Source organism: Lactuca sativa, chromosome 9 (assembly GCF_002870075.4).
Source record: "Lactuca sativa cultivar Salinas chromosome 9, Lsat_Salinas_v11, whole genome shotgun sequence".
Lineage (NCBI taxonomy): Eukaryota > Viridiplantae > Streptophyta > Magnoliopsida > Asterales > Asteraceae > Lactuca > Lactuca sativa.
The window spans coordinates 47,848,881-47,868,933 of record NC_056631.2 but is presented as its reverse complement, the minus strand read 5'-3'; the positions used below and the strand labels follow the sequence as shown (position 1 = coordinate 47,868,933).

The following is a 20,053-nucleotide window of genomic DNA, read 5'->3' as shown; positions in this document are numbered from 1 at the left end:
ATGAGTAAGATATATCATTTTTTTCCAACAATGACAATAATCATAACTTGTAGGCTTTTAGCACCCACTTCATGAATTGAAAACTGACTGCTATATGCCGGTAAAAGTTGTTCCAATCAACGGTAACCCGTACTCTCCAAAAAAAAGAATAAACAACCTAATTCTTAAATTAAAAAAACTGAAAAAAAAATTATAAAGTGATTCACTCGAAGTGATTATACCGATTTTGTATCCAGTATAATTGAGCGCTCGAGATCATGAAAAAGAAAAGAATCAATTGAAAGAAACAAAACTATGGCGGACAATGTGGGTTCTGAAAAAGTATAATTGTGAAATCATATGAGAAATCAAAACCAAACATCGTGAAATCGTGAAATCACAGCATAGAAGTCAAATAAAAATTAAAATCTTACCGATAATAACCAATGATGGAGCGAAGGTGAAGGATTAATAGTTTTTTGATGTCTTTAGGGGTTTGTTTCATAGCTTCCTTCACTGTATCTGTGCCAAAATCATTGTTGTATAAAAAAAAATCAATATAGGTATAGCAGAAATGTTGACCTCCACGTATATACGAAGTCGACTAAAGCCCTAATCTATCAAATTCAAATTTGGATAAGATTTAGTTGCTGATTTAAGTCAATATCCTTGATTTCATGAGATTGTGATATCCCAAATTAAGAGGATTTTAAGAGGACAATGATACCAATTTACCAAGTTAAGTGCCTCGATTTAATGCATCATAAGAGCAGTTGCAGTTTAAATGAGTAGGAGGGTAAAATTGGTACTTCACTTTATAAGAATGGAGATGGAGAAGATGTCACGTGGCATAAAAAGGTTTCTTTTATTAAGGATGGAGATTTATAAGTTTGTCACCGTGTCTTTTTATGCTTAGATTAAATGAGTGGTTGAGAATAATTCCCCAATTCTCAATATTTTTTATAGCATTAATACACATCACACTTTTTTTATACAAAAACCATGTATTTTTTTTTTATAATCGTAGAGGCTATTTTTTGCAATTTTGACTTTAATTAATAATACTAAGAAATATATCTACATTACTAAAGAATATCGGTGGAAGTTTTCATCGATATTTTTCTCCTTTAACTTTTAGAAATCGCACTTTCAACATTTATATTTTATAAAATAATTTTTTCTACCCTTTTAATTTTTGAAATGTCATTTTAACTTTCTCCATTTTGAACTCTTTAAAATATGTTTTCATCTCCTATATTTTCTAAACTTTGGTTATTATCCTCTCGTATTATATTTATATTCGAATTATTTTTAATGATTTTCATTTGTTAACTTAAACAAAACTAATTTATTTCATGTATATTTTTATCGAAACAACCTTTATTTTTTCAATAGAAAATAACATATTGTCATATATAAAATTAAAAGTGTCATGACTTTTTTATAAAAAATAAAACTGTAAATTAATTCAAAATATTAAAACTTTAACTAAAGATTCTAAATATCTAGAGTAAATTTGAGACATTATAACCCCCGTGATACACGGTCATCTTGGAATTGCCGCCTCTCCAACCCATACAGCAGCCTCTGTAGGCTGTAGCTCGCCTCTCTCGACTATTGTCACCAAAAAGAAAAAAGTCAAAAAAAAAACATCTAATACTAATAACCACCTCTTATAAGTTCATAGTGAAATAAATTACAATAGTTTGCAGCATCGTCTTCAAGAACTTCATCGTCACCTCATTGCGATCAGACACTCTATTGAGTATCCAAGCACATCATCAGAAGCGTCAAAAAGGTATATAATCATCTTTTTATCAACATATTCAGTTTCTTTTCCAGTCTGGTTGGATTCAATGGCTAGTTTCGATAATGGTTAGAGTTCTTGTTGGCAGAGCACTAAAGAAATCAGTAAATCTTTGGTGGTTTCTTGATGTTCATCTTCAGTATTCTTGTCAAGTATCGTGAGGATTTGGTTTTAAGAAATCGATCAAATATATCTCTGTAATTGAATTTGAATCAACACCAAGCACAAATTATGTGTGATCAAATGTTTTACAAATCACGAAACTAAACAATTTTTAAGTCAAAACCAAGAAACTGTTACGGTAGATTCATCAGACTGATCGTCTTCTTCGGTACTGGACTGCCTAATTCTGTTGGCCTAAGACGGAAAGAAATCAATCCTGATAGAAATCATTTTTGTTACCACAATCTTGATTGGAGCTTTCAGCTCGAGCAAATTAGACTGCCTAAGCCCTAAGGAACACCTCCTTGGATTAGATGCTTCTTGGCAAACTTGTCGAACACAGTATCCTCCATTTCCTATTAAATTTCAATGCCTTGACTCTCTTTCACTAATAAAAGTGAGTATTAGATTACTCATTTTATGAGTATTTTGTATATGGACAAGAGTCCGATGATTTTGGGGGTTCTGTATTAAAAATAATGTGCCTATAAATATAATTTGTTGCATATATAAACGATATCTGTTCATACTACTACGATAACTCGATAAATGCAATAGAAACAATAAAATAATAATGACAATACAACGTATAATTATTCTTACACATATTTATATGAATTTGAGTTGATCATCACCTTTACATAATCAATATATCTTTCTCAATAACTATTATTGTCAATTACATTAAATATTTCTTGTGACATTGTGGATCACAGATATCACTTTAACAATTTTAGTTTTGATACCAAAACCTGTATTATTAACAACAGTAACATCATTGCTTTGATTATAAGGCCTTATGGTATGCTTATCACGAGAAGGTTCGTGGTCTATGTGGCTATTAACCACGGATGTGAACACCATCCCAAGGTTTTAGTGGTGGCTAGTGGTAGAGCTATTTCGTTGTCATATGTGGTGGGAAGAACGGAACACTACGGCCAATAAAATTGCTTCTCTCTCTATTTCTCTCTATCTCTCTCTACCTTTCTCCACCTCTCTCTACAATTTAATTAATTAATATATATATATATATATATATATATATATATATATATATATATATATATATATATATATATATATATATTTTATTTTAATAATCAAAAAATAAAATGCATATAGTGGTAAGTATCCCAAGCTTTTAGTGGTAGTTAGTGGTGATGATGTGGCACCCACCACTATTGTGGTTAGTGGTGGGTATAACGGATGGCCTAAGAGAAACTTGAGGTTTTTTAGATAGACCTATCAATAGGCCCACTTTGAGACTTTCTTAATTCTTCATCTCTTTTTTATTTTATTTTTTATATTTTCACTATCCAATAGATGCTAATTAGGATGCATAATTTTTGAAAATTATATAAGATATAACATTAACAATAATGTGAAAGTCGTAAACAATTTTTAATTTTAAGCTCAATTTTTATAAACATGAATTGTTGCAATTTTTAAAGTGTGAGCTTTTGGAAATAGAAAAAAGAAAGGACTTTTGTCTTTTTGGATTACCGGATTAATAGACAGTAGAATGAATCATATATAAAATTGATCGTGTTTGTTTGTTTAACTCAACAAACATAAAATCTTGTTTATATTTGTTTATTTATTAAATAAACAACTTTTATGTTGAACAGTATACGAACGATACATCGAATAGTATATTTGTTTACATCCATAAAGATGAAGATATAGATATGGTAGGGAAATGCTATGTAGAAAAAGGGTAACAACAAAGATGGTGAAAAAACTATTTCAACTGTCTCTGAAAACACCAACTTAATTCTTGTTGCATTAAGAGCTAACCAATCAAGAAGGTTGTCCACAATTGTTGTGACATGTTATATGTTTTTCATATTATCCCATTTTCTTGTTTAAAATTTATATCCAGTTTTAGTTTTTCTTACAAATTTGATCAACTGTTAACATTGTTTTCATAGTATTTTAAAGTTGCCAATAAATTTTATTGCATAAAATAGAAAAAAATAGTTTTTTATTTTTTAAAAATTTATATTTTTGGTCTAAGTTTGTAAAGTCCCAAAAATCATAGTAAAATTTTCACTTTTCCAAAAAAAACACCAAGACAATGATTGTTTACAAAATCATTGTTTCAAAAGTATAATTCATAAATTGGAGTTCACGATCACACATGCGTCTTGCCACGATCATCTGAAGTACCTGAAACAATACACTAAAATTGTAAGCACAAAGCTTAGTGAGTTTCCCCAAAAATACCACCACACAAACACATGCGTCTTGCCCACAACATGAGTCTGGCTGGCCTTCCGACCCACAACTCATGCCTGGCTTGCTCCCGAGCCCATATCATAAGTCTGGCTTGCCTTACTGGCTCACAGCTTATACTTGGCATGCTCCCAAGCCCACAACATAAGTTTGGTTTGCCTTACTGGCCCACAACTTATGTCTGGCTTGCTCCCAGGTTTGTTGGCTTCGGCATAGACCAGGATTGCCTCAACCTAACCATACCATGTTGACATATACATAACAGATAACATGTATCCAACAAACAGATTATCATATAACCAAGCAAACAAACAAGCAGATCTACAGATCATTACCGCATAACAACATCCTATATACCAGGACACAAATCTAATAGATCACTACAACAAAGAAACATCCTCTATACTAGGATACATAACCTAATGGGTCAGCATTGGTGCCTTCGACCCACGAATACAATGAGGAAAACCCACCTCTCAGACCGAACAGATAGTTGAATAGGTCTCTGCACCGAATCTCAGCTCTAGTTGTGACCTATTCATCAAACAATGACCAATCTCAAATACAACTCAAAACACCCGAAATACCTTTACGTCAAACTTGGTCAAAGTCAACGGTCAAGAGTCAAAGTAAACTACAACATGTCACCATGTCGTGGTCATCCTTGGCCACGTCATGGCCACCAAATGACAAAAGAGTCGAGTCCCAGCCCAGCCGCCACGTCGTGGGTATTGGGCTCCCTAACAACTAAATGGATTTAGCCGATTTCCTTGATCTTAAGGGCTCCAAAGCCCAAATCGGGTCCATTCTAACGTCCAATCGGATAAAGTTTCCAACTTTATCCCTCTAGACTCTCTAAGGATTAGGGATCCCATTTCTAGACCTCAAAAAGGGCAAGAACAAAACTTGGCTTAACCCATTAAGCAATTTCTCTTGAAGACTACAAGATCCCTTTATCCATAACATTTCTAGCATCAAATAACAACATAAAAATCCTTACTTTCTAAACATGCATGTCTAATGCATGTCTTGGACTCTATTAGGTCAAAATGAGGGGTTTTTTTGCCAAATCTTCCTTGCATGATGCCAAAAATCAATGCTAATTTAGATCCAAAGCATCTAAGGTCCAAAATGACGTGGAGATTCATAAAGTTTGCAACTTTATGAGATCTCACCACCTAATAGTCAAGGACATACATTTTAAGGCATAGAAACCTAGATCTATGCACAAACAACCAAAAAGCTTGAAACTTGGGGACTTACAAGAGTCTAGAAGATGCAAAATAAGATGGTGAGAAGGGTTGCTTGCTGAATCCAAGCCTAATAATCACCTCCTTCTTCTTCAATCAAAAATCAACACAAAAAGCTTAAAGAGCAAAAATAGAGGCTAGGGTTTGCTTGGAGGCTGAGAGGGTGTGATGGAGGTTGAGGTTGAGCAACCCTAGCCATCACATTCCCTTAAATGCAACACAAACCCCGGAGATTAGGGTTTCTCATTAAACAGGTGTCATGTCGTGGCCATAGATTGCCACGTTGTGGCGGCCGTTTAAAACCTATGATACAACGAACATATTCGCGTCGTGGGATGCCTTTACCACGATGTGGTGCTGCCTAAAATCCAAAATATAATAAATTCAAGTACCTCCAAGAATCTGGATGTTACAATTCACCCACACCTGAATCAAACTTCGTCCTTGAAGTCCGCTGGTGAAAACAACTCTGGGTAGTGCTCTTTTATCCCTGCCTCGGGTTCCCAGGTCCACTTGAGACATTCACAATGAACTTCATGACTTGAGGTTCCATAACTGCTATCCATCATTAGTAACCAAACCCCTAATAACAGTTCGTGAATAAACAAAATTTATAATGCAAACACTCTGCAAGAGACTTTCTGATGCACGAATGATACTCCTAACAACCCTTAACTGCTCGCATGATCTAAACCAATTGATTCGTGATTCTCCTGACTTCCAAGAATGCACTAACACCAAAAGTACCACATAAGGAAGAAATAAGCAATCATGATCATTGGGCTTACTGCCTATGTTTGGAATACCTCTACAAGGTCCTCAACATAAGTTTGGATTGCCTCTGAGCCCAAAACATGAGTCTGGAATGCCCTTCCTATCCCTCAGCCCATGTCTGGAATGTTCCCGATATCACGCCGATCTTGTCGACATTCCATCACTCTCCTGAAAACTCACGACCAGAATCATGGGGGCATAAAGACGCTTGACCTCATTCCACCTCCTTGAAGGAACCCAATCAACGTTCCTCTCAACACTAACTGAACACAACAATGTCATACTCTTTGACCACACACAATTCCTTTTCACAATTCATGCTACAGCCAATGTAAAATCCGATGAAAAAATGGTCACACATGACCCGAGAATAGGATAGACGATCGCACTATTGTTCAAATTTAAAGGCTATATCCCAAATAAGAACCATGCATATAATTCGAAACAAGTTCTCCATTACTATCTTGACCAACCCATATACACCCATCACTACAATATCTAATGAACTTACCACAATACATAACAGATAACATGTATCCAACAAACAGATAATCATATAACCAGTCAAACAAACAGGCAGATCTACAGGTCACTATCGCATAGCAACATCCTATATACCAAGACACAAACCTAATAGATCACTACAACAAAGAAACCTCTTCTATACTAGGATACATAAGCTAATAGGTCAGCATTGGTGCCTTCGAACCACAAGTACAATGAGGAAAACTCACCTCTCAGACCGAACAAATAGCTGAATAGGTCTCTGCTCCGAATCTCAACTCTAGCCGTCACATATTCATCAAACAGTGACCAATCTCAAATACAACTCAAAATACCCGAAATACCCTTAGGTTGGTCGAAGTCAACAGTCAATAGTCAAAGTCAACTACAGCAGGTCACCATGTTGTGGCCACCAAATGACAAAACAGTCGAGTTCCAACCCAACCGCCATGCCATGGAGGCCTTGGCCACATAGTGGGAAATAGGCTCCCTGACAACTAAATGGATTAAGCCGATTTCCTTGATCTTAAGAGCTCCAAAGCCCAAATGTGGTAAATTCTTAGGTCTAATTGGATAAAGTTTCCAAATATATCCCTCTAGACTCTCTAAGGATTAGGGATCCCATTTCTAGACCTCAAAAAGCGCAAGAACAAAACTTGGCTTAACCCATTAAGCACTTTATGTTGAAGACTACAAGATCCCTTTATCCAGAATGTTTCTAGCATCAAATAACAACATAAAAATCGTTACTTTCTAGACATGCATGTCCAATGCATGTCTTGGACTCTATTAGATCAAAATGAGGGTTTTTGGCCAAATCTTCCTTGCATGATGCTAAAACTCAATGCTAATCTAGATCCAAAGCATCTAAGGTCCAAAATGACATGGATATTCATAAAGTTGGCAACTTTAGGATATCTCACCACCCAATAGTCAAGTACATAAAGTTTAAGGAATAGAAATCTAGATCTATGCACAAATAACCAAAAAAATTGGAAGTTAGGGACTTACAAGAGTCTAGAAGATGCACAATAAGATGGTGAGAATGGATGCTTGTTGAATCCAATCCTAGAAGTCACCTCCTTCTTCAATCAAAAATCAACACAAAAAGCTAAGAGATCAAAAATGGAGGCTAGGGTTTGCTTGGAGGCTAAGAGTGTGTGATGAATGCTGAGGGTGAGCAACCCTAGCCATCACATTCCCTTAAATATGGCGTTGACCTTGAAGATTAGGGTTTCCCATTAAACAGCTGTCACACTATGATGGCCATTTAAAACCCACGATACAACGACCATAGCCACGTCGTGGGATGCCATCACTACGACGTGGTGCTACGTAAAATCCAAAATATAATAAATTCAAGTACCTCCAAGAATCCGGATGTTACAAAGTTTTAAATTTTGTTACATTATTTGTGCAAATATTTTTTTTACAAATTCATTCTAAATTTAATTTTTCTTTACAAACCAGCTTTGTTATATAAAAAAGATAAATTACGAATAGCAAAGTTTGGTTTATATGTTTTGATCCCCTTTTTATGTGGGTTGGTTGAATAGGTTTCAATGTATTTTCGTATATGATCTACATTTGTTTTGATTGTAAAATGATTTTAAAAATGCTTTAGATAAAGTTTGAAAATGTTCTCAAAAGCATTGTAAAATAAGTTGTAAAAAAAGTTAAAAATATTGCAAATCATTTTTTTTAGAACGGTGGGTTAGTATATATGTCTAGGATAGAACCCATGACCTCCTTATTGAATAAAAAATTTTGAAAAAAAACTCTTAAAAAGTTGATTTGAGAAAAAAAAAATAGTAAAATAATAAAATAATAACTAGATTTGGACGAATTTATAAAAGAGAAATTTGACCAAAAGTATAACAACATTTCAAATTTAGAAAAAAAAAATTAAATAATATAAGGGAAAACGACACGTTAGCCCAACGACATATTTCAACTTTGCCTTTTCAGTCTCTTAACTTATTTTTGTGCTTTATATGAGAATTTAGCTATATTTATCGGGTCTAGTTGATCACTTTGGACAAAATAAAGGGGTAACCAAGTTGCCCATTTACATACTGTATATTTTTCTCGGCCCACATAAGATAATTCTTTTGGTTTTAAAGGAGATGTGATATGACATCATCCACGTTAACTCCCCTAGATAAAACCCTCTTATATCCATCTAAACAGTTTATTCGCAGTCAATACCTTTGAAAAAATCAAGACCCATATAATACCCACATCTCAATTTCTCATAAATTTAAGAATCTTCGAAACCACCATCACAACCCTAGCCATCGTCAGTTGGGAATCTTAGATTGGAGCCATGTTTGATGAAAACTAGGACCTTCAAATCAATCCCACCGGAGAACACTTCATTGATCGGAAGCCAGATTGTTTTTCAATCCTGATAGACTTATTACGAACAGGCAAGCTTTACGTTCCACCAAAACTATTGGAAAAATTCATGTATCGAGAAGACTTGTTTTATGGCCTCATGGACCACATCCGATCAACAAAATGGGGGCAGTTCGACGACAAACTTCTTCAACCTTCAAAATATGTCACCAGTCGAGCAACAGTCGAGCAACAGGCGATTGAGCATCGATCTGAGCGTCCCCTGATGGCGGCTGTTGTGTTACCCATGGTCCACATTTACGATTGGATGTTAGAAGAACATCCTCCAATCAACCTCGATTTCTAACGGGTCAATGAAGCAGGTGACGACGGGAGAATCCGGAAGACTTCACACAGCCGCATATAAAGTTTATTTTCTGTTTATTATGCTTTGTATCATTTCCAGTGAGACTTATTCTTCTGTTCTGGTGATTTTTTTTTCTTTTCATTAATGCATCAGATTTTGGTGACAGTGTGGTTTTTATCGGAACTCCTTAGTCGTTGTATTCCACCCTACAACGACAACCACCTTGCACGCTCAAGGAAAGGAAGCAGGCGAAAACGAGAGTTATAGCGTCGAAGGACTTGTTTGGACGAGAGTTATATGAAATAACTGAAGACCCACTTCTTGTCTTGTCTCAAAATACAAAGTTTCAAGATGGTTTTTGGCCATTATCATTGTATCTTTGGTCAAATATGTTTAACGAGTCAAAACTGGAAATTAGCCGCCCATATAATTATTGACCTGGCTGCATATGTACATGTGGCAGCTTCCACCGCCCGATTTAGGTTACATGGACAAAATGAATAGACCACTAACAACTTTATTCCTTTATACAACACAAAAATAAGTTAAATGACTGAAAATACAAAATCAAAATATATTGTTTGACTAATGTGTCATTTTCACATAATATAATAATGACTTTTATATTACAACCATAACAAAAAAAAATTATTATCTTACATATTCATGTAAAATTTACCTTTTTTACATAGATTGATTAAAAATTTGTGTCTATATGTAATAAAAACATAGAAAAAAAAAATTCACTTTTACAAATTAACATTTTTTATAATATGTTTTCTAGCTTTTCTTTTACAATTTTGTATTTTTCTTTTACAAATTTGTATCCATGTATATAAGGTTCTACAAACATGAAAATTTTGTGTTTTAAATATTTGTTTTTATAAATTTGCAAAGAAACCTAAGTTGTAAAAAATTTGGAAAAAAAAAAGTTGTATAAAAAGTAATTTTATAAATGGACTACTTTTTATAAACAAATTTGTAACATTCAGTTGTATAAAAGTTGTAAAATATAGTTATAAACAAATATTTTTTTAAAAAAATACTTAGATTTTAAAAACATGTAAAATTTTATATAGAAGTTTGGAAAAAAGTTTATATACATTTTTTTTGACAAAAAACAATAATAAAAATTAAAACTTGGACTAAAATTGTAAAATATTGTTGTTACCTTTATCAAGTGTGTAAATTTATGTTTTAGTGACATTTGAAATAATATGTTTACATTACTTGGTGTTAACCCCATCAAAATAGTTCAATAATAAGTATTATAAGAATTTGGACCATATGATTATGATAAACCCTAAACTGTATCACTGACGACTAATGTCAATTGCGTCACAAAACCTATTATATGAAGATAAAGGTTAAACGGAGTGTTCAATGCATAGGAGCTAGCCACATTAACCAGACATCCTTCCACATGACACATTGGGTTTAAGAAATGGTGTTCAATACACACTCACTAGGAGAGAGAGAGAGAGAGAGAGAGAGAGAGAGAGAGATTCTCTCCTGTGTGATTGTCCATAGCCCAACTCAACTCACTCCATTTGCATCTCACTAAGTATAGAAATTGATGTTTCATCAATGATTTGATTCATACATCAATCTTATGAACCACTCCGTATAGACTAGATTGTAAAACACTAATAATAATTTGTGTATATAGAGTTTGAAACTTGACTCTCGTGGGAATTTCACGTTACAACCCTTAGTTTACATCGTATAGTTGATATGATCATATGATTATATGTACTTAGTTTGAGGACCAAGTGGTTATTTAATAAAAACAACAGATTGAGACCATGAGATTTGCTTATTAATCAGAATAAAAAATATCTTACTTATAAGGGATTTTCTAACATGTGCCCTAAGGGCACATATAATAAATATTAATTATGAAAAATATTACCATAATTAAATTCAAAATACATTTATTATGGAGATTATTAATGCATTTCACATTTAATTATGGTAATATTCGTTATAATTAATGTATTTATATTTAATTATGGTAATATTTGTCATTAATTAATACTTCTTATATGTGCCCTTATGACACATATTAAAAAAAATCCCTATATATAATAACCTTTTTCATAAAAAAAAAAAAAAAGTAAAATACAGTATTTGTCCTTGTGGTTTGTTCAATTCATTATTTTTGGTCTTAGTATTGTGATTTGATCATGGAAGGTTTTTATTGCACTATTTGGTGTCACCTTTGGTGTATGGGTCCGTTATCCTCAGTTAAGCTCTGTTACTAACACCGTAAAAAGACTTTCTTACCCATACAATAAACTTGATAAAAGTTATAAATTACAAGGACTACTTATGTAAAAGCTATAAATCACAAACCGGTTTGAAGAAAAACGGGAAAAAGGGGGAAAGGATGTAAGTGGCTTGAGATTCGATCTGAAATACAAAATCATGTTTGCATTTTGGTTAAGTTTAGTATCCCCGATATATGTATACTTTACATTTTTGTTATGACAAGGTCAAGGTATATAAAATTTTCAGGAGATTGATGTTCTTGTAACTTGTACATAATGTGTTTAAAGTTGGATCAGATTTGAAGAAACTCATACCAAAATTAACATAAAATTCTAATGATAACATTTGGGTCTCTCCAATTATGCTCCAAGATCTTGTCTTTGCATGCTTTGCTCTGGGGTTATTGGTTTTTTAAGATTTTGACTTTTTACAGAAATGGTCCCTCTAGTGTGTTTGTTTTGTTTATTGATATAGTATGAGGGCAATATTGTCTTTTTCAAAATTTTAACCGCCTTGTTAGTCTGGTTAGTTACAGTAACCAAAGATGATACCAAACAGTGTAATAGGAACCTTTCATGATCAAATCACAATACTAGAACAAAAAATGATGATTTGGGTAAAAACCACAGGGACCAAAACTGTATTTTACTCAAAAATGTAAAACAGGCAAATATTTTTAAATATCAAATTTTGAACTCTACTGATCATCGTCGTCATCACTAAGACATTTCCCTCTGCATACAGTGACACAGACGACGGAGCAATAATGGCGGCGTCGGTGGTAGTCGCGTTGAAGACGCTGTTTATCTTATTAGCTTTGACGATGACAGCTCTAGCTGTTTGGGCAATCGGCACGCATGGTCTCGCTGCTTGTGTTGACCTAACTTCAAGGTAAGTCACGAGCTTAAATTACAGATGTAGGAGATTTGTTTTCCCTTTTAAAATTGAATACATAATTATATAACTGTAATTTCTTTATCCATGAAAGTGTAATTTCTTCTCTACTTTATTACTTTTCTGTTAATTGCAGGTGGTTGGTAGTGACACTGATAAACTTTTACATAAATCTTGGTGTTATACTGGTAAGAAAGTTCATTTCAGTTACATGAACTTACAACTTTACAAGGCTAAGTTTGTTGTTTTGTTTTCCATCAATTTGAACTCTGAATCTGTTCTATCTACAAAAATCCCTCTGTATTCAGACTTCAGAGTAATATTTGGATTAATATATATGCTTCTCTCTTTTACTTGTTGAATCAAATGGACTTATATGTGGTTGTATATATACTTGCAATCTTAGGCTTGGATAATCTACAAGGAATCAAGCTGGATCAAGGCAGCTGTATTGATACCTGTTGTACTTTTTGCAGGAAGGTAATTAAACTTTATTATTATTATTATTATTATTATTATTATTATTACTACAAGTGTAACATGTTTTGAGTAAATTTTCGTTCCTTCTACAGCCCTATTACAAGTGCATACGTGGCTCTGCAGTTCTTTAAGTTGTCACCAGAAGAATCATCAAAGGATCCATTATATTTTGTGTTGGTGAGACATCAAAAAAAGTAAGAATCACGATCACCCTTTACATAATTACATTACATGATATCTTTCGAGGGACATGTATAATAATGATTAAAAAAAAATTAAAATCCAGTAAAAATATTTGCTAACATGGTTGTAATTTTATTATATATTTGGGTTATATAGGGATGCCATGGGATACAAGAGGGGACATTCTGTTTTAATTGCAAAAATAATCATTTCTGCACTAGGCTGCTTGATGTTGGGAACTTTTATTTATGTGCTTATTGTTGATGGATCTCCATTCAATGCCACTGTATTATCAAGGTACAATTTAAAATTTCCCTTTTATTTAATTTATGTAAAAAAGTGTAATAGTAAATGATCATATATAGTTATAAATGCTCGCAGGTGCATGATAGCAACAACCACCGATGTCTATTTCTGTATTGTCACTGTAGCAGTAAGCCTTTCGAACTATACTGAAAAGAGCTTTTTCGACTTTTGTTATAACAAGAATGTTTGATTGCTTGTTTTGATCAGGTGTGGATTGTATATAAGGAATCGAGTTGGATAAGTGCTTTCTTTTGGATACTTTCACTTTTATGTTTTGGAGGGTAAGCATAATATATATGTGGGACGTGAATTTATTTGCATTTAACATTATTAGCTTCTCAAAATGATTTAGGTTTCTCAACATTTATATCATTTTTTGTTACGTTCTTATGCCTTGATATAACTATTTCACAGCATTGCTACATGTGTATACATATTGCGGGAGTTGTTTTACCTTTCACCTCAGCAACCACTTTCCGCCATACTTTTCAACAGTAGTAACAAGTAAGTCTTGCTAAGAGAAGTGATTAATATACTGTACATCATATAAATTGTTGTTGTTTTGGTTAAAATTTTGTTTTAAGTGTTTTTTTGATGTCTTTTGAATCTTACAGAGACTTGTTGTCAAGTGATCCACTGTTGATGGCGCATACCAATGTATAATCAGGGTCTGCAGCAGTTTGTTTTTTCCAAGTGTATCTTTTTATGATTTCAAAAAAGATGAAATTTTCTGAACATGAAGTTGTTAGAATTAATAAGTTCAGTAAAAAAAACTTTATTCACCTTTGATCGGGAACTTAATTGCATCCTGGCGTTGAGCAAATTGAAGCTTGATTCAATGTTAATTGATCCAATAGATGTTATATTTGTTTACTTCAAATTATAATGTTGTTCAATTAATAGATGAATTTCTAATCCGAAAATTATCATTGAGTGTCAAAATAATAGACTGCCCTCCTCTTCGATAGATGAAAGCAACATATAATTAAAATGTATGATATATATATAGCTAAATTGTGGAGATGAATTAAGTTTGATTGCCTTTTATTTGTTTTCACAAAGGGGAAGTGGTGTGAGGATAGAACCCAGAAATTATTCAGATGGAAACAAAAAGAAATCCCAATGGCAGGCATCAATCCGATCGTTTTTCCAAAACAGCTTTGGATTTGGATTGATAGTAGTAATGACGCTTACAAAAATTTGTATTCTTAATACTAAGGGAATTTTGTATATGTCCTTAAATAAGGGTAAAATATAATATTTGTCTGTCTTAATATCTTAATATCTAACTATCATATTTGCTTAAATCTTGTTTTTTTTTATATATTTTTAAACATTTTATATTTTTTTTATAATTTAAAATCATTTAGTTATTAAAAAGAATTAAATGAACCATAGTATCCCTGCTTCTTAGTATCGTTAGTATTGGAAAGCTTTGATTAAGATGAATAACACGGATGCCCACATCAACCCTAGCAGAAGAGAGGACCATCGGTCGGTTTACCTGTGTTCACCATAGTCGTTGACATCACCCTCCGCCATTGAAAGTCATCGTTCAAACTTCGTCTCCCGCATTGTCCCTACGCGTCTTAATGTTCTGGTTCAAGATGTTACTTTCTCGCATCCATTCAAAGTTGGTGATTCTTAGATGGTGTTTTTTTTTTCAAAAAAAATTTTTGAGCACTTATGTCTACGGGCAAAAAGACAGTTACATCTACACGTTTTTGCAGACTGTTTGTCTTTTAGAAGACCGCAGACGTCAAAACGTTTGTACGTCATCTTCTCCAAAAAGATATGAACCAAAGTTTGCAGACGGGAAAATATTTTCGCATACATCTTTTAGACAAAAAGAGAATAACAAAATATATAACTTGAAAATTTAGATCACACTTTTCTTTCAAAAAATTAGCTATTACACTTTTATTTTTATTTTTTGCCAAGTAAAAATTAAAAAAAAAATTTAGTAAAATAATATTTTCCAAAAATATTATAACGTTTATTTTCATCTAGGCAATACATATCTCTAAAATTTGTATCAGTCTTTAAATTTTTTATTTAGATAGTAAATAATCTTCCATTTCCGTTTCTAATAAATCATTATTGATGTTAATTCCACTAACCTAAGTTTGATTCTTTGCATATAATATAATTTTGTCACTAAATGACAAAATGGGTTCAAATATACCATTAAAACTTTGACGTTTATAAACTTTTGTCTATGGTCACAAAATTGAATTTGCGGTTCATTTTGTTTCAACTATACCAACATATCCATACTTTTAAAATCATCAAACCTGATAAACTTAGGATAATTTGATCGCCGATCATCAATGGAATAGTTTGTTAATATAACTTTGATAATATTTTGTAAATACATTCCTAACAAATGTTAAAAAATTTCAAGTTATATATTTTCTATCTTAGTTTAAAATTTTAATTAATTATTTATATCTTTATAGAGAAACATTATACTTTTGATGTCTTGTATACATACATTCCAGGATTTTAATGATGTAAGACTAAAATTATTAAAATTTTAAAGTTTAAAAAAACATTTTATTGATATTTCAATTTATTTTAATAACTTGTAGACATTAAAAAAAACAATATTTTTCTTATAGATGATAGATGTTTAGTTCACCTCTTTTTTTGCAGATATCTGTAGATATGATTCGCGGACCGCATACATTTTATATTTTTTAAAAAAAAACAAACAACACCTTAGCCCGTGTTTTCGAAGATAGATTTGAATAACATCCATGAAAACTAAAATCATTAAAGTAGTAAAGATACATGTGCGACAACATTGACTGTAAATTGATCAAATGAAATACTTTGCAAAAGCCCCAAAATGATGATGAAATTTAAGATAACGAATTGATTAATCAACTACTACATCAAAATAGACAGGTATCGATGAGATTCATAATTGATATTCGTAATTGATTAGTACAAACTTTGGATTACCTAATTGGCTAACTATATTAATAGTTAATTAGTCGACATAGTTCTGAGACTAGCGGTCAAGTAAGACACTGGGGCTAAGGAAAAACGTTGAGTACAAACGTTGATTAGTACAAACATTGAGTGAGCCACTGGGGTTATGGGTTATCAACAACCCTAAGACTATCAGCAGTCCTATGGGCTCATAGCAACCCTAAGGGTTATCAGAAACCATGTGGGTTGTCAGTAACCCTACAAATTATCAACAGTCATGGAATCGTTAGCAATCTTAATGATAGATATAACAACAATCAACAACTAGAACATAAACACAGACAACTATCTACACTAGTCTATCTATCTAGTAGTTCACTACTACATACCGGGACCCACATTGTACTCTACGTCAACATTAACAGATCGTTAATGAATGCATAGCTATATGTAATCAGTGGTGTGATAGACAATCGAACAGGTGATCCCACTCTAGAGCCACAACCAAAAAATGAACAGGCAAGAAAGCCTAGATCAAGAGTTCTTAGGCTATCGTATACGATTGCATATAACCCCTAGGACACTCAACTCGACGATCACCGACCTCATGATACTCTAACCAACATACCACTACTCATATATCCTGACCTACATATGGGTAATTAGCAACCCTACGAACTATCAGCAGTCGTGGAGTTATCATCAACTCGGTGAATACACATAACAACAATCAGTAATAAGACTAGGCCAATCTACTATGCACCCTACTATGACATAGGTAATATAGAGAGGAAAATCACATGAATCGAAGACCCACGAAAACACAGCAATGCCCTCACTCCTTACACCGATCTCCCTCGTGAACCGGCTAGTACTAAACAAAGATAGATTATTAATCAATAACCCAATTCCTTCAAGTTTGACATAAAGTCAAACTTGTCAAAAGTCAACATTCAATAGTCAATAAAAGTCAACGGCAACCAAGTCAACACTCACCATGTCGTGGAGAAACACTCATAAAAATGTGGAGACCTCATGGTCATGTTGTAGGCATGTCAGGACAAAACAATCGACATACAGTACTCTTCAACAGCGTGGCAATCCCTTGGCCATGTCGTGGTTCATGGCAGAATGTCATATTCTTCATTAGGAGCTTAATACTTACAGATCTAAACCCACAACATCAGACCAAATCCTTTTCAATGACTTAATGGATAAAGTTTCCAACTTTATCCATTAGGACTCCACCACAAGGCAAGATCTATAGTTCTAAATCCATTAAGTCCTTAATGAGGCCAAAACTTGGACATGGACACAAAGGTTTAGGCCCAAGCCCTTTAGGGTTTAGATTAGGTCTCTTATGTATCCTTATTTATATGAGGTTTAACCTCACTATTTATCAATCAAGGAATCTATTATCTTACATGGTATCAGAGCTCTAGGTTAAAACATTACTTCTTACCACAACCTGTAGCCGCCGTCCTTCACCTCCGGTGACCTTCTCTAATAGTCGTCGGAGGTGCCTTCATTATGTTGCTTATTTCTTTGTTTCTTATCTTCTCCACATAAATAATAAAACAACTGTTGGCACCAAACCAGAGCTCTTACCTCGACTTCTTCTACTCCTCGTTTGCTTATGTCTCCTCGTCGGATGGCTCCTGTCTCTAAGCTTTTTGCCTTCTCCTCAACTTGCCTCTTATTCAGATCTATTTTTCGAGTCATTCGGAATAGGCTCGGTCCACTGCAACTCGAGCCCTCTTTCTTTCTTGCTGCTTTTCTCTAGACTCCTCTATCGCCGACATGATTATCGTTGCTGCTGCCACTCCTCTCTTCTTATATAAAAAAAACTGTCGTTGGCCGCCGTTCACTACAAGAAAACAGCCTTTTACGACGCGTAATGTGTATTGTAAAACGCTTAGACGACACGCAAATGTGTGTCAAGGAAGGCCCTGTAATAACGAGAGACGACATGCTTTTGCGCTTCGTCTATTTACGACGCACATTTATGACGCGCATTTATGACACGCATTTACGACGTGCAGTTATGACATGCAATGCGTATCAAGGAAGGCTCACCAATGCTCCTGTCGCGTTCATAGATCTCATGAACCGTAGGTGCAGACCGATGCTGGATCGGTCTGTGATAGTCTTTATTGATGATATCTTAGTTTATTCCAAGACTCAGGAGTAGCACGAGGAGCACTTGAGGGAGGTGCTTGAGACCTTGAGGAGGGAGAGACTTTTCGCAAAGTTCTCCAAGTGCGAGTTTTGGATGCGCGAAGTGCAGTTTCTGGGTCACCTTGTCAATCAGAAGGGTATTCTAGTCGATTCGGCCTAGGTTGAGGCCTTGATGCGGTGGGAGTGTAACGACGTGAAAATTTAAAATAATTTTTCATTTTTAAAATGCATACTCTTCATAACATCTCGTATAAAAATCTCTTTTATTCAATTACAAAGCACAACTCCATTAATAATCCAGGATCCTCATAACTCTTTCTCTGGTGTGTACAATCAAGTCGGTGCCGTCCCGCGATTCCGAGAGGAAAAAACCTGAAACACATAACACATAACACGGTAAGCACGAAGCTTAGTGAGTTCCCCAAAATACCACATACAACACATATTAGCCACTCGAGGCTATAACTCTGTCTAACCCTCTGATAAATGTGTCTCAGTAGGACCCTCCAATCCCATAACTCTGTGGACCCTTTGATCCTAACTCTGTGGACCTTCTGGTCCTAACTCTGTAAACTCTGAAACATACATAGCATAAATCACATAGAAATAATGCATTGTATCACATCGCATAACTAGCATACAAAATACTCTGTCACATAACTCTAATTACCACTCTAGGTAAAGTATAGTGAGAAGACTCACCTGGCAAGCAGAAAGCAGCTATCCTCACACTCGAATCTCGAACTCGCCACCGCCTAACACATAAGGCAAATATCTCTAATTAACACTTGAAATCTCAACTCTAATTAACCGACGATTACCCTTTCCCTCTCTAATTGGGAAGTGGATAAAATACCATTTTACCTCTCCATGGTCTCTATTAATTATGTTGACCAAGACCCCACAGTCAACAGAAGTCAACTCAAGTCAACAGTCCCACTTGGCCCGACTCGGGGAGTACACCTTTGTGACTCGTCGAGTTCACTCACCTTCTCGAAGTCTCTTGAAAATCCAGCTTAACTCGTCGAGCCGACCCCACGACTCGCCGGGCTAAATCGCGATTCAGTCCAGACATGAAACCCTAGCCAACTCGTCGAGTCGGCTCATTGACTCGGCGAGTCCATTCAGACTTTTCCTTATCCAGAAGATTTCAACCAGATCTAACACTCTAATCTATAGATCTATCATTCCAAGGCTTAATACTTTCGTAAAGTTTCGATCTTTACGCTAATGCATGGAGTTATAGCTCCAAAACACCAAAACACACTCTTCATGAAGGTTTTTTCTCAACAATCTTCATTTGGGCCATTAAATCCGATGCATCTAGCCTCTAAGGACCTCTCAAGGCTCAGATCTGAGGTTTCCCACCTCAGATCATGTCTCACTTAG

General features: G+C 34.2%; 1 protein-coding gene across 2 annotated transcripts; it reads left to right on the top strand.

Moving 5' to 3' along the window:
- Nucleotides 1-1,381: 1,381 nt before the first annotated feature.
- On the top strand, nucleotides 1,382-14,478 carry LOC111919537 (uncharacterized). Of its 2 annotated transcripts, XM_023915100.3 has the most exons (10): nucleotides 1,382-1,777; nucleotides 12,431-12,577; nucleotides 12,717-12,768; nucleotides 12,987-13,060; nucleotides 13,153-13,254; nucleotides 13,400-13,540; nucleotides 13,625-13,676; nucleotides 13,757-13,830; nucleotides 13,964-14,053; nucleotides 14,164-14,478. In XM_023915100.3, the coding sequence occupies exons 2-10, from the start codon at nucleotides 12,453-12,455 to the stop codon at nucleotides 14,210-14,212; spliced, it is 759 nt and encodes a 252-aa protein (XP_023770868.1). In that variant the 5' UTR covers nucleotides 1,382-1,777; nucleotides 12,431-12,452; the 3' UTR covers nucleotides 14,213-14,478. The 2 variants fall into 2 exon arrangements, with proteins under 2 accessions (XP_023770868.1, XP_042754285.1); XM_042898351.2 differs by lacking the exon at nucleotides 1,382-1,777 and having other exon boundaries at nucleotides 12,378-12,577.
- Nucleotides 14,479-20,053: the final 5,575 nt, after the last annotated feature.